A 22495-nucleotide genomic window follows, 5' to 3' on the forward strand; every position below is an offset into this window, starting at 1 on the left:
TGCATCATATATGTAGCAGGGAGAGTGGCATTGCGATCATGCTATAGAAATGCTGTGGGCACATAGACAAGGTTTTTTTATTTTCTACAATTTGGTTGACGTGGTGCTAATGTCTCTTTTCATATTGTTGTGCTTTCCTTTCACATGTCTTCATTAAGATCGTATTGCTGGCACGGACTGGCAGTTTCCGTCATATCGTATATGTCTGGAGCACAAAACGAATTGAGGGCCTTATAGCATTGAGTTTTTTTGCTAACATGGCTTCCAGATAATCCCCATAGCAGACACCTTTGCGTTCCTGAAAGCAGCAGTAAACGATATTCAAAAACATAAGAAACCTTGAGTGGCTACTCAAAATGGGAACAGGCTCAGGAAATAATCTGCCGGCAAGTTTTTATGGACTATCTATACAAAAATCAATTTAGGTTTCTGATCTAGTGAGACCTGCGTGGTCTTCGATATTAGCAGTTGATTTAAACTACTTACAATAAACAATAAATCCGGGACATATAAACAGTTAATCAATGCAGCTAAGCCAAGCATCAATACCTCGTACTAAAGTATCTAACGAAGATTGGTATGAAGCTTAAAAGCAAAATACCTTAAAATAGCTATTTCTTTTTCAACATATTTTGCCGTATCGCACTGACAAAGGGACACGAGGAAGAAATAATACAGTGCTTGTAGCCATACTACGAAAAAGCATTCTTGTTTCCGATACGTTGCTACACGGACATTCTGATCATATGAAAACTGGCTGCCGGTGATGAATTATTCATGTTGTTGCACGGAGTGTTTTGGAAATCGACAGCAGTGTTCTACATGGAAAATCACGGGCCGAAACAACTTCACTGTTGTGATATCGAGCCAAACTCTCGTATTCTGTAGTGCATCGTAAGTTGAAGTTCATGCTCCACTAGATCTAAATGGCGCCTACCGTCAACCTGTCCAAGGCCCTCATTGCGTTTCTTTCGGCGTGTTCGCGACAATCCCCATTTAAATCAAGTCAAGCGTGGACTTCAACTTAAGATGCATTACTGAATGCGGGGCTAAGACTCCATAAACAAGTCATTACTAGTTTGTGACAAGCAAAGAAAGCATAAAAATGAAGCTGTTATTCTATAACAGCATGTGGTAACACTGCTGCATAATACAGTTTTACTGAAACCATTATGCGCGAGCAAGGGGTGGTTTTCGAGTGCCATACCTAATTTCAAGGCTAACGATGCTCTTATTGACGTGTAGTTCAATCTGTAACGTACTCCGGCAGCCGCAAGTTTCTTCAGTGATTGTTCTTTCCCCAGTAGACGCAAGTTAACCAAGTCCCTAATGATGTGTACACAGTGATCGCAAGGACGATAGGCGCTCCGGTAACTTTATTTTCGTGGGAACGACGCCAATCACACTATTACGCTGCGTCTTCATACTTGGGTGCTACTGGTGGTGCTGACTCAGACGATAATGAGGCGTTGATGGGATTTCAATTTAGGGCAGTGCACATCTTAAATCCAACCCGGATAGCCATCAACTGTTATTCTTTTCTTTTATTCAACTTTAGTTTTTTTGCAATTCCTGAATACCGTACTTCTCACACCCACTAAGAAATTAACCAAATGTTGGACTATTATGCTTCTTGTCTTCGGTGCCTAAGTTATGACAGGCGTTCTTATTTGGGAAGTAGAAATGAGTGGAAAATTATGCATAAAATTTGGCACTCGTGCCATAAATGGACAGTTTCCATTTGACAAGAAGCATCATTAGTCGCTGCTAACTTTACATGTTTCAACATTGAAAAATTTATATAATATAGGCAATGGCAGGTTAGGCGGAGTACAGAATAAGATTTTGTTTATATCTTTGTCTTATCACTGCAACATTGTATATATTATGTTGTTATCAGCATGATTCGTTGCAAAATATGGATCAAGACTGCGAGTCGGCCTAGTTGGAACAGATTCATCTTAAAGCTTATTGTGCGCAAGCAAACAGGGACGGAGAATAGAAGAAACACAAGGACGAGCGTTTTTTAATAACTGCTTTTATCTTTGAAGAACCACCTGCTTGTCCAGTCTGAAAGGTCACCCTAGCACGCATTTGGCAATGCATTGCCAAGAACGTGATTTCTCCCCCTGTCTTAGTAGCACCAACATTTTGCATAGGAATAGGAATCAAACTGCGAGGGAAATTCTGGAAGCACACTGGATTGAAAAACAAAAACAAAAATGCATCAGCCTTCCATCGGTTTCATTGTTAGGCAAAGAAAATTCACTTCTATCTTCACATCTTTAACGCATTCTATCGTAAGTGGTTGTTTCATACACCTTGCGATTTTATGTTGACTGGGTGGCTTTGGTCCACGTCTTTGTTTCTTATCACAAGTGTTGTATGTACTACAAACGTGCTCTCTTGACTTGATCGCGCAGATCTGTGTGTATTATATGCGCTATAGGCGTGCTCTGTTGACTAGATCGCGCAGATCTGTGGTTATTTCAGCAGGTGGTTCTTCAAAAATAAAACCAGTTGTTAGAAAGCGCTCGTCCTTGTGTTTCTTCTATTCTTCGTCCCTGTTTGTTTGAGCACAATAAGTTTTAAGATGAAAATATGAATAACACATCTCACAATGCTACCCGTTGATTCTACATTTAAAATACATTTAGAAATTACATTATATGAGACTTTCCAACGGTATAATGGAACTTATTGTAGCCAGAAAAATACATCAAAATGATCAATATTAGTGGGACTTTATAATAGAGTCATTTTTATGAGTGTTGTTAATCATAAAAAACTTCTGCAGAGTTTTCTACAAAAAAGGTTATTTCAGTCTTGTCAAATTGTGTCAATTGTTCTTGCAGATGTAGTTTAATTTCTTAAAATAATATTCACTCCCATGGGATGAGATTTTGCTGATTGACTCTCTTGACACTAGCGCTGTGCCCTAATAGGATTTAGTTGACGGCTTCTCAGCTAAGAGTGGTATGTGTTTGTGTTTCATAAAACTCAACGAAACCCTCTGCAATGTGTGAATGATTTTTCTGACAATTCGAAATGTTTGAAATCGGTGTTGCGACTTGCATCATCCGACTATAAGCGCTTAGACGGGGAGACGCCGTCAACAAAGTTCTGTTGCGGCTGAAATTTTTAATGCACAACAAGCACACAACAGAAATAGGTATAAGTCTCCTTGAAGAATACTTCTGTTTGCCGTAGAAAATTGCTGATCCCGTAAGAAATATTGTTTTATTTCTTGAACTATCGCGCATCGATTATTCTGCCTCTCAAAATGTGCATTTTCTTAAGTATATCTTTGCATCGCTATACGAAATATCATAAGAGCTATCTACACAGCCAGAGACAGAATTGGTAAATCGCGTGAGCCATATCGTGAAAGCAGTGAGCTTTAAGACAACAGAAGCTTCCTAAATGTTGGATAGTGATGCCGCCTGGTGTCGCAATTAGGGTGCGGTATTATGATACATAATTGACTGCACTGCAGTCAGAGACAGGCTGTTACACGTACGTATGTTGCTTGTGTAAACTTTTGTTTTTTTGGTGAGAAATCTTGTGCAGAACGAGGTCAGTCTATACATAAAGTAATTCCTAGAAGCAAAAAAGGGCCAAGAATTGATCATTTCACCTTTGGAGCTCGTATACAACGCACGACGTAGATTCATTATCCGTTGCACTCAGTAGGCGCATAACAACTTCCATGACACCCTATCTTTAAGGCATGAAAGTCAGGTTTAATTTATTGCAACGCTATACCCCTCGCAATCATTGAATAAACGTGGTGCAGAACTTTCCCAACCTGCGCCCGCAAGATGGCATATGTGCGTGCGATGTGAACCGTAAAACTTTGGGGTCGTGTTCAGAAACCTTTTCCTTCGTCAATCTTTTTGGGTATTTTTGCCACTTTTCATTACATTAAATTCAGCATAAGGATTGGCTGGATGTTGCCGTTACGAACAATCCTAGCGCTAGCCCTTTTTCTGAATGATGCCCCTGACGCCCTGAGAATTGACTCTGGCGCCAGAACGACTATAATAGTCGTCATTGCTATTAACGAGCTCGTATGCTGATGCTATCCGAGTGCAAAACGAGTATTTGGACGGTGTATCATTAAAAAAATTGTGCGGAATAAAGCTGAGCGCAGTACTCCGTTCACGAAAGGAAAGAAAATTATCCGTATTCACAAGAAGGTCTTAAATTAGAATTTTCGTAAGAAGAAATTTCAGGCCACTGTGATGCCGCGCATATTATTGGAAAAGACATCGGGCCAATAGCGACGAGCACTTGAAGAAGAATACCATGGTGAGTTCGACCCTTTTTGTTCAGTGGTTTCGTACGCAGCCATCCACAAAAGTGCGGCGCAGTTTCTTACCGACACCTTCACTACTGCACATATTCTTGAGTATGGGTCAATTGGATGTGATCGTGAGGGAGCAAATACTTAGAAACTTCTAGAGCTTTCAAAAAACACGAAAACATATATCCACACCTAGTGTTATCGAAAGTCCCGAACAATTAATTGCAGAAGCTGCTAGGCATATCATAGCCTACTATCAGCCCATTTTCAGAGCTGTCGGGGACGATGCACAAGTGATATGAGAACATTATCCCAGGACGTAAGGACAATCGTTCGCAGGTGAGCTACAGTTAATGAATTATTGTGTGCTCTGCGTAGTTGCACACCTGCGTCAGAACCACTCGTCTCAGTTCTAGCAGTGGAAAAGGTAATCTATGCGAGTCCACATTTTGGCCACCTGCCTCGCCGGTGTAGAGCTCACTGCTCCACAACACACCGCAAAAATGACAATGGGGACTGGAAGTTCCTGCCTTGCTAAATGAGTGTCTCAAAATATTAACCACTCTATTCGCATTCCTTTTAAATAAAAATGATGTGCTGACCAAGAGCATAATTATGTTCCACGCGGAAAAGACGTTACCGTAAAGGAAGTAGCGAAATATGGGTCACGTCGTCCAATACACTATAAGACCGCACTTGTCCCACTAGGTAACACATTTTTTTGGATGATTTGTTGTATATCAAAGAATCACTACGACTGTGCTTACAGGATGCGCAAAACTCTTACCATTACTTGACTGACCATATGAGACAAGCAGACAATTTTTTTGAGCCTTCAACACAAGGTACGTATGAGGAAACTCTTCTGGTGCATCTTCGGTAGGCTCAACTGGAAATAAAATGCAATAAATTATTTGTTAGAGTCCACAAGTGCCTTCAATTTATACGGAACAAAACCAGCTGTATAAATTGTGCAGTTGTGGCGCGTATAAATATTTGCTACGTAATAATGTGAAAGGTCTCTTGTAAGCTCAAATTGTTTTTTTTTTCTGATAACCGATACACAATTCTAAATTAATGAAACCAAACGTGCAAGGTTCACTCACTCTCCTACGGGAAATATTCACCACACGTTTCGGTGCCTTAAACGAAGGTTGTGCGCCGAAGATTGTTCTGCTTTGAGCATTTGTCATCGTGGCTGCTCATGCTACATAAAAGAGCTTTCGCCAAAACACAATGCTCAAATTATAGAACGCAGAATTTTAGTGTAATTCAAATGCCTGTCTGAGTTCACCATAGGGAGATTCAGGTTTGTGGCGTCTCTCTGAAAAGCGGCTTTTCCTCTTATATATCAATGCTGTTTATTTCGGCAAGTACGAAATATATACAACGATGACAAAAACTATATTTCTGCACCCAACAGACTCACATTAATAACATAGCGGGTGTCCTAATATAATTATGGTGACTTGGGTAAGTTTGTATGCATTCGCGGTAACTAATGTCTGCTATTTTCCAGCTTGGCTGGTCGTGCTACTTCCCGAATTAGTTACACTATCCTAACGGAGTCTCTCGCCAAATGCGCAAGAACGACTAATTAATGTCGAAACTCTTTACATAAAGGTCATTTGTTGCTGAGGGCTGGTCAGGAAGTGGTATATTTAGGAATCAGCACGTGGTTTGCCAAACTAAGATAAATAGCCGCGAGCACTCTTAATGCCCGTTCTAACAACGACAAGACTTAAACGGGGCGAACTTTCCCAATTTCCCAGGTGACATGCCTTTGCTAAATATAATGCTATTTTGGCTAAACTTACACTTTCAAATAATGTAATATATGGAACTCATGCGCACCATTGAAAAATTTGATGAAAAAATGTGAAATGTTGGTTACACATGTCATCTCAAAAATTTTGTACGTCGATACTGAATTCAGCGCAGTACTCATTGAAAATTCTGTAACAAACTTTCTCACACCAATGTCGTCGCCTTATATATATTCTCTCTTAGAAACAATACACATGTTCGCTTTCATCTTCCATTGCTGAAAACTACCTTGGAAGTTATATTTCCTGAAGCGCTTCAGCAGTAATGTTTCCTTTTCAATAGTAGGCTCATCACCAATGTCATTACCACAGGGAACCAGTTTAGAGTTGGGAAAGAAAGAAAAAGGTTTTGTGTCTAAATCAAGCTAGCAGTGAACATAGCGCTTTACTGAACTGTTATGAAATTTTGTGCAAGAAACTCTCGCACAATCTAATAGAATGCTCAACGTCATTATATTGGTATAGAATCCGGCAGCCCTCATTCAATAAATTGGGTCGCACACGGCGCAGAAAATTTTTCACACGCTTCCGGGCCTCAATGTGGAAAGCCTGATTAAAAACTCGACTTTAAGTTTGATCTTGTGGCGCACAATTCGAAAAAACCGTAAACATCAGTTGTAGTATTTCTTTGTACTCCCGCAAAATTTTTCACATTTGCTCTACTTTATTTTGTAGCGACCATCTGTGACTGTGATTTGTTCACCATTTGTGGGAAACTCAATTACCTCGCCTGCCCTCCGAGTGGGGGTCCTTTATTGCCCCTGCTCTTTCTCGGAAGCTGAGATGGCTGTCCGACAGGAGTACCACCACTGAAGCCACTTCGTTCTCAACTCTTCGTTGAGAACGGTTGAGAACTCTTCGTTCTCAACTCTTCGTTGAGAACGGTTGAGAACTCTTCGTTCTCAACCTGTCCAAACGAATATTACTTTGCTACGCTAAACCAAGCTCCCAACAATTTTTACGCTCCTTGCGCTGTGACTTCAGCTGGATAGCGTATTTTGAAGTCTAAGCGTCGTCGCTGCTTACGACCGTATGAAAAAATTAATAGTTGTAACCTGAAGTTTTACTCTTAGTGCAACATTCTCTTAGTAAAAATTCTTGCCATTAAGGCAAGAGTTCCTGCACCATCATAGCACAGGCGTTTAGCATTTCGAATATTTCTGCCGGAACACGGGGCGAGCAGACGCAATTTTTGAACCATGTTCTTTTCAAACACCATTGCGGGCCCTACCACTGGGTATGGTCGATTGTCATCCAGCTAAGTGCAACATCTTCAAGCGCAGCATTGTCAATTTAAATCCTGTTATATTTGGTGCAGGTTCAGCTAAAGAAAATTCTATTCAATGAACAGATTATTACAAGAATATAACTGCATTCAGGAGTACTGATAACATCTAGGACGTTCTCGAATATAGATTTTAGGGTTAGATCATTATATAAAACATCGCTTTTTAAACTGAACTGAAGATGTCAAGCTATTCGTTTCAGTGACCACGAAAGCGTGAATTTCAAAAAAAAAATTGAAAGGGAGCGGAAGATCAAAGTTTCTTATTGCTACAATGTGCGAAAGATTTAAAACCATATACAAGTGGCAAATGTATTCTTTTTTGCTTTCATAAAGCAAGCAAATTTATAAAAATTATGATTCTTACTCCCTACTATGGTCTTCAGATCGACGCTCGTCAACCCACGTATGCTAGTAGCATGGAAGTCAACCCAACCTTCCCTGGAACGAAATTCAAGCGATTAAATTACAAAGGATAGCTGCATGTATTTTGTTAGGCACTGTTCAAGTTACGCTCCGTTCAGAGCAACGCGTTACATGCAGATTGGCGAACAACAAAATCTACCCTTTCATTGTTCGCCAATCCTACTGCAGTCTAGAAACGCACGACAATACTCACATGATTGAGCCCACAGTCCCTGAAACCAAGCGGCTACTGTCCAGTGTAGGCCTGATATGCGTTCCCTCTATTCTACGTATGGAAATACTGCGACGACATTGTTAACACTTGCCTCAGGCTCAAACTTCACTATGCTTGTTTCTTTTGGGGACAATTGCCAGTCGCATACAATTGTGCGCTGCCGTGGGTATCGGTGGCTCCAATGACATACTTAGCTTTTGCAATACCAAGTCTTGAAGCAAAGAATTGCTTTCCGGGATCGGATTTTAGTTCAACAGTAACCGACTGCTGCTTAAGCCTATTTGAATTTTGGGCTAAATGAAAAAAAAATTTTAAGAAACTCGTCCGTAAGAATGCCTTGAGTCCGGCTTTGCGCACTCAAGGCATTCAGAACTCTCCTCAAATTTTTGAAGGCTTGTGAATCGTGCAACCGATTTCGAAAGTTTTGGCATGTAATACCCGTCATTGTGTGAGCGTTCTTTACTTCAATTCTTTTTTTTTGACCTTTCATTCCCCTTACCCATTTCCCTAACACAGGGTAGGCACCGGGTACTTACACTGGCTAAGCTCCCTGTCTTTCCCTCCCTCTTGTCTCTCGGGCCCTGACTCTACAGACTGTTCTGTTACGGGTCCCTTTACTCGACGCGAGTTTTACAGCCCCCACCATGCATCCGCCGAAATCAGACTGACTGTGTGAGTGACTATATTTGTCAGAGTGCAGACTATTAGCGTGGCGTGTTCTGCAGAGCATGCAGGCAACAGCAGAACAACCAGGTTTGCCGTCACAGCTGCCCAGCTCTGCGCCTAGCTCTACCATGCTCTAAGGCACAGCTTGCTCAGTTAGCACCGCATTCTCCCAGATAATAATGGCACCCGCTCCCGTACTGTTCATCATGCCAACCACAGGATTGATGTGACCGCACGCTGACCTTTAGCTTTGCAGATTTGGGCTCGCGGAAGTTATGCTTTCTATGGAGCCGCGTGTAATCAGACAATCTGGGGATTCTTATTTTTGAACGGTCTGCGCTTTGTCTCCGTGCTCGTGGGGGCATCAAGAAGTGAGGTGCACGCAAAACAGTGGAAGGACAGGGCATGCCGCCAGCCCTGGTTTGACGGCCAACCATTTCCCGCCTTCACCGTGCTTCAGGCCCTTAAAAGCTCTCCCCATAGGCGTGTCTTCAGTTGGTCCACGACTTAGCCCGTATTTACAAAGCTCCTCCAGTCAGCACTGCACACAAACTAGCTAACCTTGGTGCCAGTGCCGCCCCCATATAGAAATGGGCAATGTACTTTAATCACATCCCCCAAATATTCTCAAGAGGCGTAGTGTCTTTTTCGGTCGGGCCACGGCGCTATGCTCCATTAGGTCAAGTGAAGCTAGAGCTACGAGTTGAGGAGTGTTTGTGAATACGGTGGTAGCATTTGCAGAACCTACTTAAAGGACAACTCACATGCTTAGAACATACTATTTGAGATAGCTGTGCAGATGCGTGGCAAATGCCTTCGCAATTTTAACTTTCCATATCCTGGTTAACAAGAAATAGAGGAGCCATTCCTCTCAGGGAAGGTTGATGAGCTGCGGAGCCGTAGTGCATCACACAGGGTTAGACAAGGGTACATATACCTAATTTTTCATTCAATAACGGTAGTAACAATCTCTTTGGGATTACTATACTATAGATTGATTGGTTGGGTCAGAACATTAGGAAAATGTTCGCCAATGTTAAGCTTATACAAGACTGTTTTGGACTATAGTCGTATACAACTTTAGAAAAAAGGGGAGGCCCCACCCAGATGACCGAAGCGCGACAGCCGATTGCCTCCGCGACTAAAATAGTCCCGCTCGAAAAATCATGCTCCTGAAACGCGTAATTCTCGGTATAAATAAAGACTTTTGTATTTTGATGACTGGTTCAGTAGAGCTCTCATGTGCTACAGCACATGCCGGATAGCTACAGAAAAATAGTAGCGGATAGCTACAGCTACAACGCTGCCCGTCGTCTGCTCTTTAGCTTCATTGCTAGTGACAAAAGTAGAAAGAGCAGCGCTGCATGGCTTTTGCGCTTGTTTACATGTACACGGCGTATCTACTACTCGTTTTCCAAGCTTAATATGAATCAGTTGCTATTGAAAAAAGTACTTATATAAAACAATGCATTTATCGCAACCATTATACAATACTGGGGCGAGAATACGGTCGAGGCGGGAAGGTACAAAAATGCTTCATTCGTCGTTTTAAATAAACACTCTTGGTTTTAAATAGCATAATATTTTTGTGCTTTCGAAATTTCACAGCACGCATTCTACAGCTTGTGCGTACAGTGAGCACTTGTAGACAGCAATCAATCGACGGTGCTACACAACGCTCGAACACCGTCGCTAGACGCTCGGCTGTCTCACTGCTGACAATAATCGTTCACGCTAAGTTGACGGCGACAAATCTTTGCATTGAAGGCTGCTTCTGTAAATATTTTCTGTTGAGAGACTCGTAGGTTTGTTTCATGCGCGCACACTTTTCTGATTTCTCCTGAGAATGGTTTTGCTCCATCACTTCGTCCGACGAAAAACGCAGCGACACAGTACACGAACACGCCCGCCCCTAACAGCAGGCACCAGTCTTTGGAAAACTTTCCTCATCGTAACGTCACTCGCGAGCGAAATAAAACAACATGGAACAAACACGCAGGGTTCGTAGCGGTCGCCGCGGAATCCTGTTTTCAGGCAAAGCGTAGCGCAGCGCCAGCGACGCTCGCTGCAATGTTCCTTCGCCGGATCACGGATCAGAATAAACGCACATGGCACAAACGCGGCATCGTAAGATCGTAGTAATATTTCCGGCATGATAGACCATCATAAACAGTTCTGGAATTCACTCTGACGAGGTGCTGAAGCACACAGTTGACGCGACCTCGCCCAGTTCGAGGCGCGGGCGGCCATCTTCTCCGTCGGCGGGCTCACCGGCAGTCCGGGTGATGACGTTAGTCCAGAGTGCGCGCCCATTGGTGGGTGCTCATGTGCCTCCGCCTCGGATAAGTAAACGCCCCCTTTTTTATAAAGTTAATAATAATAATAATATTCGGGGTTTTACGTGCCAAAACCACTTCCTGATTATGAGGCACGCCGCAGTGGAGGACTCCGGCTTTTTTATAAAGTTGTGTACGACTATAGTTGAGTGACTTGGATTCGTGCAGCGCTTGAAACCCAACAATTCTAGCACAAGCTGAGCGCGCCATTTCTTGTCTCGTTCTGAAATGTACACAACGAAATTTACAATGGTGATCACAGGGGCAGAGTCATCATGGCTAAACCATGCAAAGTGCGCCGTCATGTACTTCCCGATATCAAACTGGGGTGTGCGTGTAGATATATACATAGTGTATAGCACAATTGCGCATTTCATTCAGACGGCACAAAAAAAATTCCTTATGTGGTCTTGTCCCCTTGAGGGTCAAGGACGGGTGGTTTTACATACATTTTGTCCATTGCGTATATCAGAATGGCTCCTGGTCTTTGGTCCATATGCTGTTCACAAACGCTTCCAGTATATCAACAGACTTAAAACAACACATCTTTATCTAGTTTTTGATTTTATTATTAATTATTATTTATTATTATTACTAGAAGTGGATGGCGCGTAGCGTGCTGCACTTCCACCCATGGTCGGCCCGGTATTTGCGGGATTGGCTTACGCCCACCTTTTTGATCATCATCATCATCATCATCAGCCTGGTTACGCCCACTGCAGGGCAAAGGCCTCTCCCATACTTCTGCAACAACCCCGGTCATGTACTAATTGTGGCCATGCCGTCCCTGCAAACTTCTTAATCTCATCCGCCCACCTAACTTCCTGCCGCCCCCTGCTACGCTTCCCTTCCCTTGGGATCCAGTCCGTAACCCTTAATGACCATCGGTTATCTTCCCTCCTCATTACATGTCCTGCCCATGCCCATTTCTTTTTCTTGATTTCAACTAAGATGTCATTAACTCGCGTTTGTTCCCTCACCCAATCTGCTCTTTTCTTATCCCTTAACGTTACACCTATCATTCTTCTTTCCATAGCTCGTTGTGTCGTCCTCAATTTGAGTAGAAGCCTTTTAGTAAGCCTCCAGGTTTCTGCCCCGTAGGTGAGTACTGGTAAGACACAGCTATTATATACTTTTCTCTTGAGGGATAATGGCAACCTGCTGCCATTTTTGATCGTTGAAGCACAAATATGAAAAGCACATGGAAATCTTGATTCAGACATTGCATTTATTATTATTTTCTAATATTATTAAGTATAATATAATTAGGGGCGGAGTGCTTGAAGCCTGCGCCCCTTGCACTGCTCGAAGGCCCGCTATTGCACAACCTTGGGGATCGGCAATATTTTTGCTCACAGACACGGCAAATGCTTTGGGGTTAGAGTTATATAGCTTCGCCGTAAAACAGCCTGTGGTATTCTGACGAGGAAAAGTTAAACTCGTTGAGGACGGCTAATTTTATCATGGCCTAGTCCCGATTTGGACCGGGCATGACAAAGCGTTCATAGATACGTGATCCGTTCGGCAACCTCCTTGAGCACAATCTGCTTGCAAATGCGAAAAACACCCGTGTACTTAGATTTAGGTGCACGTTAAAGAGCCCCAGATGGTCAAAATTTCCAGGGTCCTCCACTACGGCGTGCCTCATAATCAGAAAGTGGTTTTGGCACGTAAAACCCCAAATATTAAAGAAATTAATTATTAAATTACAATCTGCGTGACGTGTTCCTTTGCAACCTAATAAGGTTCGAGTTAACTAACGACTGGCTCAATCAGTACTGGTACTTCAGCGTCTAAGGAAAATTTCTCGAATGCTCCCGCAAAGATTTTTGTATATAGCCACGCGCACATGTAACTGGTCTCATGTGTCGCCTGGACAATATCAGTTCCCGCACTGGAGGCAGTGTCGTTATTTACGGTTATGATTTCCAGCTAGGTCTTGAAGGCGTGGTAATATTCTATGGTTAAGGGGAGTTCAGTGTATTTGACCACTCGGGACACACCTTCATTGCCTCTTTGGCCTCTTGCGTTTCTCTACGTCAACATCGGAGAGGGGGCTGTCTGATGACGAAGAGTCATCGTCGTGGCAACTTTTTCCGTCCTGTTTGCTATGACGGTGCCAGGTTATCCGGGCTTAGGTACTCAAACCTAGTTGCCCTCTAATGCGCCCTGCTCAGTCGGCATTGCGGGCAACTGTGTGTGGGAAACAGGGATTTTACTTGAAGCTTATTTGATTATTTGATGGTCGGGTGGCAGCGTCCCAAGAGACACCAGACACTTTCGTTTTTCGTTGATTAAGCAGAAAAATCAGGCTAGTGCGCTGATATCCTATTTGGTGCTGTTATCTGACGCTAAGCGAAGCATTGCCGAAACAAGCAGCCACTTGCATAAGAACTGCCCATTTGGTTCCCATGGGTTCATGGCTGCACGTAATCTTGCAACAATGTTCATTTTACCAACGAACAGTCGCGTTATCTCTGGCGGCGCCGAAGATTTGCCACTTACTGTGGGTAGCAGCCAGCGGAACCAACCTTTGTGGATATATACTGCCCCAGCCATCCAGAATTCTTCTATCCGCCAACATGACTAACTAGGCATTGCTCCTAGAGCGGCACAGAGGGGCGAGGACCACGACTTCGAGAACCACATAGAAAGCGCAATGAGCAACACTCGAGGATCACAAAGCGCAATTGCTGGTAGAGTACAACGGTACCTCCGCGCTCACCTCCGCGTCCTCCTGCCTCTCTCGGTCAGCCCAACCCTGTGTTCGGCAAATCAGTTTGGCAGTGGCTACTATTGGTCAAACCGCTTGCGCTTGGCAAACCGAGGACGCTGGTCTTTAGAGGCGCATTCCCGCATCTCCTATTTTAAAATGTGCGTCGAAATGATGCATATATGCCACTCACTTTTCAATATCTATAAGCAATTATAGATATTTCATGCAGTTTCGGCTGCTGTGAACCTGAAATTTATAGATCTTCTGAGCGTTTCTACTGTATGGCTCAGAGTAAATAATCTCAGTATTATTCTAAATATCACAACGTCACTTTCTTAGATACCGCCGTTTTTACCGACAATATATTGTAACATATTACCAGTACTTTTGTGTAATGGCTTCGTGAGTTTCTAGCGTATTTCGTGCGTCGTTGCCAGAAATAGTGCAGTTTAAGATGTAGAATAATCGGGAAACTCAAGCAGCCTTAAGTGCGATGATCCTGCTGCTCTTGACACCCAAGCAATGACGTCAGAGATTGTCACATGCGGTGACTCCATTTTCAGCGCAGTGAGAAGCTGTGGATCACCGTCGTGTGGAAAAATTCCATCCCATTGGAGAGCGGTATGGACCGAGGCCAGCACTGACATGTACACTTTTCGTATTCATGCTGCCATGTCACACCTAAAGGAATTGCGAACGGAAGTTATGCCTGTACTACAAAAATGCAGAAAGGCGATTCAACCTCTAGTCAACGTCGATCAAATGTAGACATGCCGGGTTGGCTCTTACAACAATTAATATGGTTCATGCTTCAGAATTTCCCCTCAACTAACTCACAAAGATATGCCTTTATCGTCGTAAACTACACGTTGAATTGCCGTCCGACTGTTTATCTTTGCACTAGAAAAGAGAAGGACCTCGAAAAAATAGGCATTACGTACTCTCTTATCATCGTCTCTTTTCCGGTTCTGAAAAATGCAAAATGCGCCATTTTCACAATTTCTTTTTATTTATAACACCATAAACATTATCCAGGGCACAAGCCAAGCCCTTGTTTCTTTAATTCAGATAGAAATCGTAGCAAATTAAAATAAATACGCACACACAGCCTGCCAATCAACGTTATGAGACAAGCAAGTGTCACAGGAATGATTAGTGACTTCTGCGTAGATGTTATCAAACATGACAACAAGTGAAATGAGGGAGCGTACATAGTAGGCGAATACAAATAGAGAAATAGTAGCCTATTATTGCCTGTATCACTCAGTGGAAGACTAGAAGAAAATTGAGTTAATATACCTTTCTACTCTAAAAGGCACTATGTACGGCACCTAAGCTGATTTTATCTGTGCAGTTTATTGCGTATAGACGTCAATTTTGAATCAATCCACGCTTTGAGGTTTTCCCAAGTTTCTCTAACGGGGAGTGTTTACTAAATGTGTCCGACGGTGTTCTTTGCCTATTCAGTCCTAGGCCTGCTTTTTCGCGCTACTAAACAGCTTCACCATATCACCCCTCAGAGGACACACCATCCACGCCAGTGCTTTGTACAAATGATTTGGCATCGTTTGGGGGTCATGTCTGTGCCATTTCATGTAGGATTCATTTTTCAGTGTGCGCCAAATAGAGTAACAGTGAATGTCTGCTAGGGTATACTTGAACAAGATGCAGCTCTAATTCAGAGATTGCTGAAGCAATAACGAGACCTAGTCGATCTGTTGTACTGTACCGCGATATCAACTGCATGAACACCTAAGGAAACTTCTCGTATCTGCGTCGATGCCGCGATGATGGTCTGGATATATCTAAGTATATACATGTTTCAATAAATAGGTAGGAGCAGAATTGTAGAACGACAGGATTCAAACAAAGAGTGTCTAACACCGAAGCCTGGTACTCTTATTATTTCGCAAATCGTTGATTCTTGTTATGTATATCATAAAAGTTCTGTCAGTAATGTGGAGATAATAATTATTTAAACACACTTAGAGACACACGGGAAAAACAAATACAGACGATGTTATGCAGTACACCCAAACTTCGAAATAGATCCGTAGAACCAAGTGTGCTGTCTTAGTGAGCGACATCTCGTAAGCGTCCCTCATCATGGCATGATATGTAGTAAGGCACGCAAACAAAAATATCTGCTTTAGTATTAGGTATCTACATTGATACATGTAGGCCTTCTCAAAATAGCTTTTGTTAAATGTCTACACCTTCTTTTTCTGTTCTTTCTGCCGTATGATATTATTCTGATACATTTTCGATTAGGTTCGGTTATATTGCCCTTCTTACTACTGGCACACACTATTACAACTCCTACAACGCCTAATAATCTCGTTGGTAGAATTGTTTGTGGCGTGCAACATGGTTCGTTGGAACGCTGACTCATAACTTTTTTTTTACTTCATCGTCATCCATAAGATGCCTGCGATTCATTTTTTTATCATTCATTAGATGACACATCCAATACTCTTTCCAAGGGACGCGACAGACGCGCAGATTAAGCGGTAGCTGTATTGAGCGTTGAAATGTCTTCAATTGATGGTTTTCTTTCGCAGGACAGAGGTGTGCGTATGTGAAGATAGCAGTGTTACATCACCGCATTTGCTGGTAGTTTCATTCAGCGACATATAACATGTTTACATATATCCACGGCTCATATACATTTATCAAACTTAGGGAAGGCATGCGTCACTAACAGAACTTACCAATTGTTCCCGATTGCCAACGCTAGAATTTGCCGTAGTTTACCGAAAAAATAAATACTCTACAACATAATTTGCTATAAAGCTTAACTTCAGAAACTACGCGATGCTTAACTGTGCGAGGTCTACTCAAGGAAAACACCGACTTACCATAGTAGCGCTTCCTAGTAAAATGGTCACCTACGAATCTACTTTTTCAAACCGAAGGTTTCTATGTTTCACTGACTCGTGCGTGAGCACCGGAAACGCACTGCAGGAAAGCCAACCTAGACATCTGCGTAGAACTGCACAGTTTACATTTGCCATACCGTGCCAGCCTTTACGGGCCCGCCGGTCAGTGACTTATAACGGGGCGAAGCGACGACCTCAGCAAGAGTAGCGCACGCGCACAAATTTCAATGGGAGCGTAAGTTGCGTCCGCTGGGCGTGACACCACCCCTGTCGCGATTAACTGAGCTTCCCTGCCTATCGGACACTGCAAGTGCGTGTGAAGACGGGTTCGTCTTAGGACACATGGTTCTGTGTAGAGTACCGTGAACGTACTACGTTTGTAAAATTTTCATTTAGCTAAGTTCTTGTAGTAAATTTATTCCATCTTGATTTAGATCCGCAGTAAAGAACAGCAGATGGTACGAATTAACCAGGCGCCCCCTACTCTGACGCGCCTCGTTATCAGATTGTGGCTGACGCCTTCAAATCTTCAGTAATTTCTTTTACATTTTGTCGCGCGAACAGGTGCTTTGCAGCTAAAATAAATCTGCAGGTTCCAATAGCCAACCATTAAGGAACTGTATGAAACTCACAGGAGGAAAGTCTTCCATGGTGCATGGTCACATCTATGCATGTTTCAATTGAACTGATGTTCAAGGGAGGGTAGGCAATGGACAAGCCATTCTTGTGGCTAACGTTCCTCGGAGTTTAAACGCCATATCGCTTTGAAAGCAGTGGACAGAGTTGTGATGAAGTGCACTAGCACTATTATGTTTTAAAGCAAAAGTGCATTTTCATTTCGGTAACATGTTACTGCGCGCATTTAGGCATATCCATAAAGATGCATATGTCTCTCATAGCTAGGTAGGTGCATATGCAAGAAAGAGCAAGCTTACATGCACTGGTGTGAGGGTGTGGAATCAATTACCTATGCTAGTTGTTAACCCTCTATCTTTTGTCTTTTAGGGTTCAACTGCTGTGGCAAAGCTAACTCCACTATTGGTTAGCATAAATAGTGAGGTGAGTACACTTATCTTTCAGAAAATTGTTTTGCACCACTGATGCATTATTGCTTGTTGCTATATGATGATGGTAGCTCACTACCATCATCATATAAGCCGAGTATCCAAATTGCACCATGCTTGTGATTTTTCGTGTTGATAAAGTCGAACCCGTTTATATTAAATCTGAAGGCGGGCCACAAAAAGTTCGATGTATATGTAATTCGGTACACAAAATAAAAATTGATACAAAAACTTTTAAGAGGACTTTATTGCCGTTTTTTATGCTTAATAAAATTGTTATACTTATAATATTGTTGGTTTGCTATATCCGATTTCGACTGTGCTTACTGTATTTACCCTACCACATTTTTAACAACTGTGAGGAAATGGTTAGATTCAAAATAAAAATGTCACTTTAAAGGGCCGCTGATGAGGCTGCGTAGCAAATTTTGCTGATATGTTGGAAGTTGTTATATGCCCTCTAAGGAGCTTATTACTACAAAAATTTTTCAAATTATTCCATGAATTCCAGAGATTGTACAAGTGCCGCACCAATATTGTCATCTCGCACAAGAACATAAATTGGACATCAAGTTGCTAATTTTAGCATCATGTGAGTGTTCAGAGGCGACTACAAAGCCGTCGCTCTATGATTATTTAGCACTAGAATACAAGCCTAAGCAGCTCGTTTCAGCTTAGATATTTTCACAGCGTTCTTTTGTCGGAGCATTGTAGCATGGTCACAGGGAAATAAAATTCTCTGCTACACAATGCATTGCAAATCATACCAACTCCCTTTTTTCCAGAGAACAGTATGCAAACCCTTTGTTGCTTCAAAGGCTTTTATCAATTATATATCGATGACTTCCACAACATACACATAGGCTCCTTATAGATCTAATGAAACTTTGAAAATTATACCTGAATATTACTGGTACAACAAAAAAAATCTCATGACCAGATCAACATAATGCGGGTGCCTTTCATGTAAAGCACTTTGTTATTCATCTTTTAGGTGATATTTATTTTATAGGAGAATTTTTATGACACAGCATTTTTCTTAAAGATAAAGTTATTACTTGGCTCTGAACGTTACTCTTCCATGTAGGTGCACCTTGACAAAGGAGTCTTTCTTAAAAAGGCACGGGCAAAAGACTGCGTGTTTTGTAAGGAAGCCACAAACCTAGTGGCGTATCCCTAACTTGAGGAATAGGAGCCTCATACGAGCAGCTTGACAATGCTTCATCAAGCAGGATGAGCAGGCACCACTGAGAAAGGCATTGACACCTGAGAAGTTGCAGGCTATCACGAGTGAGTATATCTAACCTAGCACATCTTGAAAAACACTTTAATTTACACACGGGCAACTGACCTAACTATTTAATACGTAATGCACGTTCGTATTTCTCAAGAGATGACTTTGTCGCCTGCGTCGAAACAAGGTACCGGAAGTGCCAACAGTAGACCGAATGCGAAAGATGAACTGATTTATCGCAAAGATGCTGAACGATTCAACTAAATAGTGCTCAAGGCTAAATTATTTACGCCTCCTTTTTCTTCTGTAAGGTGCACATTTCTTTTTGCACACATCTACATGGGCTTCTGTGCTCATGAAACAAATGATTCAAACACAGATCACTGCATATCCCGCGCTGCCTTTAACTCCTCCACACAAAAAACACACTTCCACATTGCATTTATTGTCCCCACATCACCCGTATGACACATACGCTATATCCAACAGCATCGCATCTATGGGTCATATATATATATATATATATATATATATATATATATATATATATATACATATACATATAGGTAGCTTGTATATGATGCTGTGCCAAGGATGTTGTGAGTGATCTCCAGAGGTTTATGTCAGTCTTGGCAAAAATGCCTTTCACACTTACACACTGCACTGCGTCTGCATGGGAATACTCTGCTTTATTCAGGCTCTGGCTCGAGAGCTTTGGGATGAAAATTGATGTGAGATTTCACTTACGAGTCCTTCACCCACGTGTAGCAGTGCATCGTCCTCTCACATCCATCGCTATGTCTTGCTTGGAACCTAGACTTCACACATTCGCATCTGAGGTTAATCCAATCCTCTAGGTCAACCATTTGTAGATGAATTTCTTTATCAGTTTGAAGAAACTTGGGAAAGATAAATAAACATTGAAGTGAAATGGTAGCTACAAATAACAAATCTGGGAACATTGCAAGGTATTCATGAGCACGTTTAAAGATTTATACTTAGTTATTTCTGATAATCAAAATCGGAGTCAAAGTGGCGAAAATGAGATGCACACGATGCGTTTACGATCACAAAACGGGCACACTTGGTGGAACTCCAAAAGGAAATTATTGTCCACGCGTCCAGCGAGGATGCACAGTGACTCCTCTATGATTGGGCAATAATATGATCATAGAGTTTCATCTTCATGAGCAGGCAGTAAAGGAAATGTTGTGGCACAACACTCGAAAGCGAATATGCCGAAAGGAAGAGCAAGAAATTGTATGTATCCTAGAACTATGACGTGGCGTACTGCACAGCGCACCTGCTTCTACATAACGCAGTGTTTGCAGTACTGCACAACCGCTGATGTGCGCTCGCGCATGGTAGAAAATGCAAATATTTGGTGAAACGGAGATTGCATTGAAGAGAAAATACTGTATTTTCTCCTCACCAATGCTGCCACGACTATAATATGAGGAGGAACTCTTCTTCTCAGAAAAAGGATTCTCTCTCTCTCTCTCTCTCACACACACACACACACACAAACACAAACACACACACACAAACACAAACACACACACACACACACACACACACACGCACACACACGCACACACACACACACATGTCGATGCTTTTTAAGAGGGGGGTAATGACACGTGTACTTATCTTTATCGGGCTACCATGTTTCGCCGCCTAACAAATGTTATCGCACCGCGCGGGACGCGCCTGCATGTATCCGATGTTTCTGGAAAGTTATCGATGCTTCTATTCGCTGTCTGTTGTCGCCGAACCTTATGTTATCAGATTTCATCGCCTGACGCGAATGGTGTAGAACTTTTTGAAAGGCACGCGGGTCCCAACAATTAGTCTGGAACATTCGACGAGATGGATAAAAAAACCGACGCGCTTGACCCGTTGATTAGATTTTCGACGATCGCCGACCCTGTTCGCCGCTATCGTTGGGCTATATGTGTAGCCTGTTTTGTGGGCACAGGTTCGCCCAATAAAACAGGTGTAAATATATTTATAGGGCGACCACGTTTTGCCGCCTAACAAATGTTATCGCACAGCGCGGGACGCGCCTGCATGTATCCGAAGTTTCTGGAAAGTTATCGATGCTTCTATTCGGTGTCTGTTGTCGCCGAACCTTATGTTATCAGATTTCATCGCCTGATGCGAATGGTGTGGAACTTTGTGGAAGGCACGCGGGTCCCAACGATTAGTCTGGAACATTCGACGATTGATGTACAGAAGCCGACGCGCATGACCCATTGATCAGATTTTCGGCGGTCGCCGACGGTGTTAGCCGCTATCGTTGTGCTATATGTGTAGCCTGTTTTGTGGGCACAGGTTCACCCATTCCAAGTTAGTTTTGTCGTTCACAGTATTGCTACTGTGTTCTTCAACGTCACAACCACGTGACAATATGTGTGTGTCTGTGTGTGTGTGTGTGTGTGTTTGCGTGTGTGTGATTTTGATTTACTCAGTTCTATTACTTGCTCATCATCTGACTTCTGCCTCTGAATAATCAAATATTTTTTTACATTTGTGCCACTATTGCTCGAGATATAATGTTTAGTTTTTACGTTTTATGTTCCTTATGCGACACAAGTGCACCAATATTAAGGCGTAAAGCTGTTCTTGGGCAGCTCTATAAAATAAGTAAAAAAAATATAATATACATGGTATTAAGAGCATAACTAGAAGTGAAGCTTCCACGAAGGAACACAAAATCTCCCATAAAGACGGACGCCCGCGGTGCTCTCTGTTAATGGTTACTGCGAACTCTCTTCACCAAATTCAGTGAGAGAACGATTGAAGACACCATTTAGCCACAGTCACTGACGCCTTTGACACTGCCCGTGACATTGCCGCCGTCCTCCATGGCAGAGTTCGGAAGTGCTCACCGCAGAGTCTTGTGATTTCTGGATGGATAGAGTGTTCGTTCGAACGCGGCTCTGTCTACAATAGCAATTACGGTGATACCTAATGGTTTAGCTCACTGCAGTTTGAACCTCCTGAACAAAAATAAAGAAAGAGAGGCAGTATGTTCATACTACCAACCGGAATATAACGCCAGGCGCGTTATATTTGGTTTGGAAAACTTGAACAAGAAATTGAGGTGTGCTTGTGCAAACATCGTATGATCGTGCAAATGTGGTAATCCTAAGCAATTAGAACTGATACCATATGGGGCCCTTGCATTCTGAAGGATGTATTCTGCGTATTCAGAAAAAATGAAGCATAATTTGGCGTTGAAAGATGCGGGTAATAGCTAATCTCTAGTCGGGTAGTGCTGTAACGAAAATACATATATGAACAAGGCGCGCTTGCATCTTAAGGCAAACAAGCAATATTTTGATGCTCCCTACACCAGTGAGCCGAGTTTATTGTATTTCTGATGCTCGGAAATGGCGATATACCCAGCAAGATTTACTGGAACGAAATAATATTGAGAAATACGTACCCGCATAACTTTTTGTAAAGGTATCCGTGGAAATAAAGATTTTCCGTCAGGTTCTTTTTGTGCGGTAGGGTTTCTCTGGTTCTGGTCGCCGG

General features: G+C 42.4%; 1 protein-coding gene and 1 long non-coding RNA gene across 4 annotated transcripts in view; both read right to left on the bottom strand.

Annotated features, from left to right (window-relative positions):
* LOC142591036 (uncharacterized) overlaps positions 1-22495 on the bottom strand; it is a 256522-nt gene that overhangs the window by 212557 nt on the left and 21470 nt on the right. For all 3 annotated transcript variants that reach the window (XM_075703412.1, XM_075703417.1, XM_075703414.1), the window contains 3 exons: positions 22404-22495; positions 19700-19851; positions 14717-14743 (listed from right to left, as the gene is read on the bottom strand). In XM_075703412.1, coding sequence (XP_075559527.1) covers positions 14717-14743; positions 19700-19851; positions 22404-22495 — 271 coding nt within the window. The remainder of the gene's footprint in view (positions 1-14716; positions 14744-19699; positions 19852-22403) is intronic.
* Positions 61-7878, bottom strand: LOC142591037 (uncharacterized). Its single transcript, XR_012830311.1, has 3 exons — positions 7785-7878; positions 5094-5195; positions 61-298 (listed from the first exon to the last, which is right to left on the bottom strand). It is a non-coding gene; the product is annotated as an uncharacterized LOC142591037 (long non-coding RNA).

The sequence above is a fragment of the Dermacentor variabilis genome, chromosome 8 (assembly GCF_050947875.1).
Source record: "Dermacentor variabilis isolate Ectoservices chromosome 8, ASM5094787v1, whole genome shotgun sequence".
Lineage (NCBI taxonomy): Eukaryota > Metazoa > Arthropoda > Arachnida > Ixodida > Ixodidae > Dermacentor > Dermacentor variabilis.